The sequence below is a fragment of the Chanos chanos genome, chromosome 5, assembly GCF_902362185.1.
Source record: "Chanos chanos chromosome 5, fChaCha1.1, whole genome shotgun sequence".
Taxonomy (NCBI): domain Eukaryota; kingdom Metazoa; phylum Chordata; class Actinopteri; order Gonorynchiformes; family Chanidae; genus Chanos; species Chanos chanos.
The window spans coordinates 37,237,530-37,246,176 of record NC_044499.1 but is presented as its reverse complement, the minus strand read 5'-3'; the positions used below and the strand labels follow the sequence as shown (position 1 = coordinate 37,246,176).

The 8,647-nt window shown below is 39.6% G+C and overlaps 1 protein-coding gene across 1 annotated transcript; it reads right to left on the bottom strand.

Annotated features, from left to right (window-relative positions):
• Positions 1 to 463: 463 nt before the first annotated feature.
• On the bottom strand, positions 464 to 3,287 carry cnpy3 (canopy FGF signaling regulator 3). Its single transcript, XM_030776018.1, has 6 exons — positions 3,117 to 3,287; positions 2,677 to 2,803; positions 2,398 to 2,494; positions 1,945 to 2,067; positions 1,487 to 1,604; positions 464 to 1,024 (listed from the first exon to the last, which is right to left on the bottom strand). The coding sequence occupies exons 1-6, from the start codon at positions 3,214 to 3,216 to the stop codon at positions 774 to 776; spliced, it is 816 nt and encodes a 271-aa protein (XP_030631878.1). The 5' UTR covers positions 3,217 to 3,287; the 3' UTR covers positions 464 to 773.
• Between the last annotated feature and the right edge of the window lie 5,360 nt (positions 3,288 to 8,647).

The window sequence follows — 8,647 nt, the reverse complement described above, 5'->3', positions numbered from 1 at the left end:
CCGGTTTAAAAATTAGGAGAATGTACAAAACATGAAAAGCAATGTGATCAAATGGCTGACCTTGCAGAAGATTCCATGGGTGACCCCTGTCAAACTGAAGTCACTGACCATACAGCCAATTCATTTACTAACACAGCATCCAAATACATTAACGTGAGGCACAGAATTTCATACAATTTCACATTTCTCAGATATTCTGCGATACAAAAGTCAACATTGTCAGTATTTGTACTGCCACACAGAAAGTTTAGCTTAGCAACAACAGTACTTTTCAAATCTGAAGGATAAAGAAAACATCCTTCCCATAAAGTAACAGTAAAGAACAGATTATCAAGCCTCTAAGTTTACATTTGAAATATATATTCTCTTCCACTCTTTTGGGTGGGGACAAAAGAAAGAGATATGCTTACTGGTATATTGTCCATAAATAATACAAAAATTATAAAATTTTAAAACATTTCAAAGACAGCATCAGCCAATTTCTAGCCAAACACTATTTAAGTCAGTCTGCAGAGATGTTACAAATACTGGGGCAAATAGACAGAATTCAGCTCATTCTAATCACTTCCAATTTCTATTTCATGTCAAAACTGCCTTTGAGAAGCTGAGAGGAAAGCTTGCAGTAACACATGGAGCCGGCAGTGGTGAAATAAATCTCTTTAGCACCGACGTGAGAGAAAAGTTGCTTTAACACTGCAAACAAAAAGGGAGGATGGAGAGAGAGAAAAATAAGAAAGTTCAGGTCAGTAAATTAGTCCTTTTCTGCCCCACAATCAAAGTTCGGTCTTTTCTTCTCTAAGAGGAACTTTCTTCTGGACGTCTTCATCAGACGTGTACCCATCTCGCTCTTTCTCCTCCGTATGCTTGCTCTTTTTCTTCTTTTTCACCTTCTTCTCTTTCTTCTTCGACTGTCCCTCCTCACTGTCTTTGTTCTTTCCCTTTTTGCTTTTCTTCTTTTTCTTCTTGTCCTCTGCAATGGCCGCTGTATCTCCTTTTCTCCCAGACCATGACTCCTTCAAACAAGCTACAGAGAGAGAGAGAGAGATGATTAGATGGTTTAGTGTCGATGCAGATCTGGTCCTCAGACTTAATGAGACATAAGCAGTAACATATAGTACTTAGTGTTTTGCACAAATGGTTTATGGTGAATATTATATAGATTATTATTATAATTACATCCATGAAGATAAAACAATAATTGGTGTGATTTACTGTGCTTTACATTTTTTTGTTTGTTTGTGGGGGTATACAGAAAACAATATATGTTTAATTTGTTTCAAACAACAGCTGTGTTGTTGACTATGTGGGTTAAACAGGACTCAGCATTTTATACATTGTTTTGACTTTTGACTGCAAGGATTTAACAATAAAAAAAAAAAAGTGTTGTAGAAAATGTTAGGAATTGTTGTACACAATGTAGTGTGGTATACACCGTTTTCAGAAAGACAGTTCGAATTATTTTGGATAAGCATGTGTTGTTTTTCACCTGTGTCTTGTCCCTTGAGAACATGTTTCTCACACAGATATGTAGTGAGGTCCTCCTGCTGGTCCCCTTTATACCAGTCCTCAATCACTTCCTCATACTGCTCCACCATCACATCACACTGAGAGGAGAGAGAGAGAAAAAGGACAAAGTAAGAAACTTTAGAAACCTTTTTATGTCATGTTTTCCTTCCAGCTCAGGCTCTTTGAACATATAACATTGGCCAAATTAACATTTAATAAATGTTTAAAAGATAAACTAAACCTATGACACTCGTGTTTGAATGCTGAATACTGAACTATGATCCTGCAAGTAGCCGGAAACCGCGCCGTCTATTTAAGAATATGGGAAGTTCGTTAAAACACTGCTTTGCTACAGTTTACACAACTCCACAAGTGGTAATGTGTGAAAACTTTCTTAAATAATCACATTGAAATCATCTGTATGTAAAACCCACACACCTGTTTTTTGAGGTCAGCAACCTCTGCACTCGTCTCATTCCACAGTTCATAGGGGATGTCCATCACCACCTTCACTCCCTTATGTACCAGGTTATGTAAGGTAGAGAAGGTCTCAGACATACCCTAAATACAGAGAGAGAGAGAGAGAGAGAGAGAGAGAGAGAGAGAGAGAGAGAGAGAGAGAGAGATTGTGTTCAGTTGCATGTCTTCCATAGGTAGCAAAGTCATAATATTCATGTAAATATAATTAGTTCTCTAATTACTAAGAGAGTAAAGAGTGTAAATTTACTCTGGGAGTAAAGACATTAATGTCAATAGGGGACAGTCCTTCATGTAGGGGACAGAGGACTCAAGGAAAATCAAGCCAATGAATGAGAGAGGAAGGTAGGAACGAACCACACAAAAAAGGGAAAAGGGAGTGGAAGAGAAGTTAATGAAAGCAGATAGACTCACCTTGGCGAAGCGGTTGCTGCCTGATCTCTCTTTATGCAGATTGTACTCCATGAGCCTTTGACATACATTCTCCAACACTTCTATGAAGCGAATATCACTGTGGGAAATGACAGAGCAAGGGTGGTACAAAAATCGTTGGCATTTACACACCCCAAAATGAATTCTAATTCACATGCTCTGTTTCTGAAAGCACCTACCTATAGCATAGGTTGCAAGAGCAGGGAGAAAATCGTTATACCACATTGTGCGCCACCATTAATTATAAATTCATTCACTTACGATTTGACGTATTTGATTGGCGGGGCACCTTTGTCGTCTAAAAAGCGGTAGTTGGTTTCAATTACTTCCTTTGTTTTGCCCGTCTCCTCAAATGCAGATTTCATCTCAATGCTGACGAATTTGCACACTGTGGGGACATGGCACATCTCTCAGCTCGGCCATTTTAGAGAGGAATTAATCATTTGAGTGACAGGACTCCATGAAACGGAAACATGTTTTTTCAGAACGATAAAGTATCTGTGGTTTCGCTTCTGCTTTTTTATAACGGTTTATCCCAACAAAACCTGTTCAATTGCAAACTGGGAGCTTACCATTATCCTGTAAACGCGTAAAATTACGCAGGTATCGATTGCTAATTTCAGTTAAGTAATGGATTATGTGCTGCAAGATGCTGCATCACATAAGTTTCTTACATTCAGTGATGAATGAAAAGGACCTACCTTCACATCTGTTGGGTAGATGGACCCACTCGTCGCCATCGCCTTTTTGAGCTGTGTGGGTGAATGCGGTAAATAAAAACATAAAAACGAAGTGTTTCATTTTAATCACAGATTTTTAAAACGTCCTAACGGAAAAAAGAGGACTAAAACTAAAGACACTGAATTGCTGGCATGCCTCTTGGCGTTCTCAGCTTGCAGATTATTTTCCTGAGTATTTCACTTCCGCTGTGGGGGAAGCAATACAAACACAGCTGTCAAATGCGGATCCAATCAGAGACGCAGAAGTGGCAGCAACTGTCCAATGGCAAACGTGAGAGGAAGCAAGCGCATTTCGTTCAAAAGTGCTCGAGTTACGTAGATGGATCACAGCCTACAGCTAAAAAGCATAAAAAAATTAACAGCAGGGGGCGACATACATCCACTCTAAGCGTCTGCCATAGGCTACAGACGCTAACTTAACAAGCATCATCGTACATGGCCTTTGAGGTCTCGTTTAACGCTAGCTATATTCAGAGCAACATTTAATGTTTAAAGAAGATTACAGTTTTTGCAGTTTTTAGAGTATGATGATGATGACGACTACAGCGACGTGAATAATCATTATTACTTCTACCACTACGACAATGTTTCTTCTTCTTCTTTTTCTTCTTCTTCTTTTTCTTCTTCTATAGTGGTGTATTACTGTAGGCCTACGACGAGGAGTCGAGGGAACCTCCAACTACATGTAGGTCTGCAGGTCTGCCGGTCTCGTAGTACTAGAAATACTTACAGTAAAAGTACCGATAGTAGTGGTATAGGTACTGGTAACATTTGGCATATTGTGATTAAACCTTTCTGTAGTAAGTCTTACCGCTACACAAGTTAGGTAGAGATGCTCTTGAGAGTCATTCTTGGAGATGGTGGAGCGTGGATCTCCGCCAAGTTCAGTGATTTACGGAGCGGCACCAAGCGCCGCGCTGTTTTAAACGCAAAACACCGCTGTTAACATCCTCTTAAGTGATCTGACTGAGCGAGAGTTAATATAATGTTACCGACGTTTGGCCTTTTTTAGCGACGGAGTAAGGATCTCGTGTTTGTTGCAGATGAAATGATTGGTGGGTGTAATAAAAAACGGTTGGCTGACTCTGATAATTGTGTGGTATGAGGAGGCATTAATTTGAACTCAGCGCCACACTAAAAAGAAGTGACAGTTTAAAGGGACTTATTGATCGAGGTTGTGATTCCCTGTAAAGATAATGCAGAGTTTGCTTTAAATGAGCAGGTCAGAACTTATAAATTAAGGAAACGTGGTCTAAATGTGTGTCTGCTTTCGCGTTTGTTGGGTTGGTTTAGTTAAGATAGACGGTACACTCTTTGGGTTGAACAAGACAGAGGAATCCTTGATCACTCACTTGAGGTAAACCCCTGCGCCATTTTAAAAATTATAGTAACATTAATGGTGTATTTCAGTAGAGTTTCTGGACCCAGGCTCTGATGTTCCTCCACTGAGCTGCATTGCTCTGGTGCCCAGAGTTCAGCACCCTGGACAGCACTCAACTGGCCACCTCAGCTGCAGGTTCAAGTGTTCCCTAGGCATTATTAAGACTGTCCCTTCATATCATGTGGCAGTGAAAATAAATAAATAACTAAAAGTAAAGATAAAACAAAAAAAAGAAAAGAAAAGAAAAGAAAACGTCTGCTGCTGAAACACATCCTATTCCTATTCATTGACTGAAATGAATATATTGCAGCAAGAGGAAGAAAAAGACTCGATGACTTGCAACAAAAGAACCGGCTGCATTCCACAGCGGCTTGACATTGAGTTGGTGGAGCTTAGCTTAGCTGGGAGAGAGAGAGAGAGAGAGAGAGAGAGAGATGAAAGCTGAGGCAAGGGCCTTTTCTCAGCCTATTCACAAGCAACTGTAGTTAGGCTTTTTGTTCAAGCTTTGCACTGCCAGCCACATGTGGCTCACTGAGCTAAACTCAGTTGTTTTCTTACATCACATGTAAACCAAATACATTAAACACGTAAGAGTGTTTTTAGTAAAATCAATGATATTACCTTGGGAAGGCTTCACAGACAGCTTGAGATGTGTATGACTTAACATGCACACTGGAGACTACACTCTTGTTGTCCCTCACAAGCACACAAGCCTATGCAAGACTAGACAAGCCTAATTCAGAACTCCTGACTCTGTCATTCACTCACTGTGATTGGCTATATTCAAGAATTGTTTGAGGGGGTCATTAATCTTCTCTCTGTGGGCATGGCTGGGCCAAGGTTGACGAATGGGTTTAGGAGAGCTGCTGATATGAATTCTCTGACCTGAGGAGCGTGGAGAACCATTAGAAGTAACCAAGGTACAGATACAGCAGCTATGGGATGTTGATTTTTCCTTATTCAAAAATCCTTAATACAGTTTCTCTTAAACTGACTGCAAATACATATTTGTATTCTAGTCTGTGTTCTGGACTGCATTCAAGGTGACCAGTGGAGCAGATGACAAAAATAGTGTCATACGATCTCATGACAATAACTGTTTGCACACACTATTGCAGAGTCCCAGCAGAGGTTATCTGTCTATTTTAATAGTGTGTCATTGCCAAACTCTTTAAAACAAGCTATCTAGACCGTACCAATAAACTCATCATCTGAAGTGATATCATTGTTTCAGCAAGCAGGCATGCTCAGAAAGGAAAATAGTTTCAGTGTCAGCACGGAGGCAAGCTATAACTGGAGAGAAAGCTTTTATTTTTTGAGTGGAAGGCCCTCTTCTGTAACTCTTGCTTTGATCCACTGTGCTGTTCTAGCACAGATACATCCTACATCCACAGGGGATAAACAAACATCCTGTTCTAGGAACATAGTGAAGTAACATTCTCTCTCTCTCTCCTACAGTGTACAAATATGTCTTATACATACTGAATAGCTCAGGATATGTAGATGTAGTTATATTATTATATTTTATCATGAAGGTTTTAAGGTAAGATAAGGTAAGCATGTGTTTATTACTGCCTGTTATCTACTGAGATCTATCAATGCTATAAGGGCGTTCTGGAGTGAGGAAGATTGTGGAGTGAAGAGAGTGAAGAAAGCTATAGATGAAAACAAAGTGAGGGAGCGAGAGATATGGATAGATACAGCATCCTTAAGCTAAGCATCCTTTCTAACACAACGTGTTTTTTCTTGCTCTCTTAACAAACACTTACACATGCACACACAAACACACCTCCACAATGATTTCTGAAACATCTGCTGAAAAATCTAGCAGGTTTCTAGTCTCTTTTATTATTTCAGCATATCACATTGTCAGTTCTGAAGGTCCAGATACATTCTTACAAGATCAGGCATGAACAAGAACCATTCCTTTCTCTTTTGTCAGCAACATATACACGTTTCATTGGACTATAGAAATCAGTATAAATCATTCAAGAAAATCTTTGTAGTTTATTCAAGCACTTCTGTATATCTTGAGTCCTCAGTGGATCATAACTAATGAAGGGCCTGATTTACCAATGCCTTTATCAAATTAATCAGTCAAAATCTTTATCTGTGTTGAGTTTATCTGAAAAAGAAAAAGCATTAACGCAACCAGTGATTAATGAGTCTGTGATGTTTTGTCCTTGATCTGTTAACTAGCCACTGGCTGCGTTATTGCTGTTGAAGAGGATATAACATTTACACATGCTGAAGGCTTAAGTAAGACAGACCCAGAGTGTCCATCATTATCTCAGACTGGGGACAAATTTCTGTTCTGGATGTTTCCTCTACACCAAACAGAATTGGCTGATAGCCTCGCCTCACTTACAACAGTCTTAACATTAATTAGAACTCTTTTAATATGCTCTAAAAAATAGAAAAATAAAAAAAAGTTTACACAACGTGAGAGTAGCATAATTCCAGCCCTCAAATGCAGAATACTGCTAAAACCTGAATGTGTAATTGTGAATGTCAGTACAAATGATGTAAGCCAGCTATATGTAATTTTTGTGTGTGACAGCCTATTATATATTGATTAACCATCAATAATCCAACCAATCAATACTGTCAATAGTAAAAAAAAAAAAAAAATTGTGACAGGTTACCAGAATCAGTCAAAACGCGGCACATATGGAACTATGGGGTTGGAGCACGGACACATATAGCCCTCGTCTGAAAGAAACTGGACAAACTGAACGAAATGATCAGGTAAAAACTTCTACCTCACCAGTTGATTTGGTAATGTTTCCACCATTTTTACTTCCACTGGTTTTGGGAGCTGTAAACAGGAAGAAGGGGTTAGGAGGTGCGTCTGGAATAAGTAGAAGACAATCCCGTGCGAGGAGAACTGATTTGTTGCTGACGCTAAATGTGTCCACTGGGGCGTGAGGCCTGGAAACCATTTTAAACTGCCTTGGAACATCATCTTAGATTCATAAAACAGGGGGAAAAAATTATGATTGGGTTATGAATCATCAAAAGAATGATTAAACATTAAGTCACAAACTGACTGGGTTTAGTGTTTGATGCGCGTACAGAGAGATCTCAACATTTGCTGACTGCACCATTCACAGCCAGTCACTTCTGCAAAGGGAAAACAGCAGTAGTGACTTTGGAGAATTGTGCGGCGTGAGGATACGCGGTGACAAAAATGGATTATTTATCTGTGCCTGGCAGCGCGATGCTGAATCATGGATGATTTGTGCCTCGTTCCCACAGCACCTCCTGTACAGATCCACCGTCTTTATTGAAATTTGTGTTTCTCCCAAAGGCAGTATGTGTTACACTCACTTCTGTGATCATTCTCCCATACCCACTCAAACCTAGACACACACACACACACACACACTGAGCTAGTGCTGAACTAAGCTAAGTCTTTTTATACACAGTCAGCGATATATCTGAGCTAGTGTCGTTCAATCCAAATAAAGTTGCTGTTTTTTATTTGACGCGGGCTCAGGGGGACTAGTTTTTAAATGAGCCCATTCACTCCTACCAATCTGATCACATCACAGTGTAAAGCTATCATTACCTTAGCATTTGCGTTACGTCACTTCAATCACTCTCTTCCACTGTTGTCCTGCCTCTGCTGGTCTTAGGTACCCTCCTTCCGCACTCAAAGGGGACATTCAGCCTTTTTTATAAATTAATTCATTCAGAAGATGGATTAAATGCTTGTAATTACATCATTGACCAATTTGTTGTTGTTGTTGTTGTTGTTCTTTAGTAGCCCGATGTTGTATCAGCTCGGGCAATGTGCACGTTCTGTGCTGGGCCTTGCCTAACAAAACAATAGCTAGCAAGGTAATTAGAGCAATCAGTCACTCAGTAAATTCAACTTGTATAATAGCCGAAATTGTCAAAATACAAGTGTAAAGAGGAGAGAGAGAGAGGTGAAATTGTTATTCATACTTATTTTGAGTTAAATTATTTAATGGTTTACATTAAGGAGGGTCCGGTCCAATTGCGAACTGACCCAAGTGAGAAAATCAAGAAAGAGACAGGAGTGGGCCATCGGGACAGAACCACAGGCTGTTTCCAGAACAAATGATGACTGGTCTTGTGTCTAATT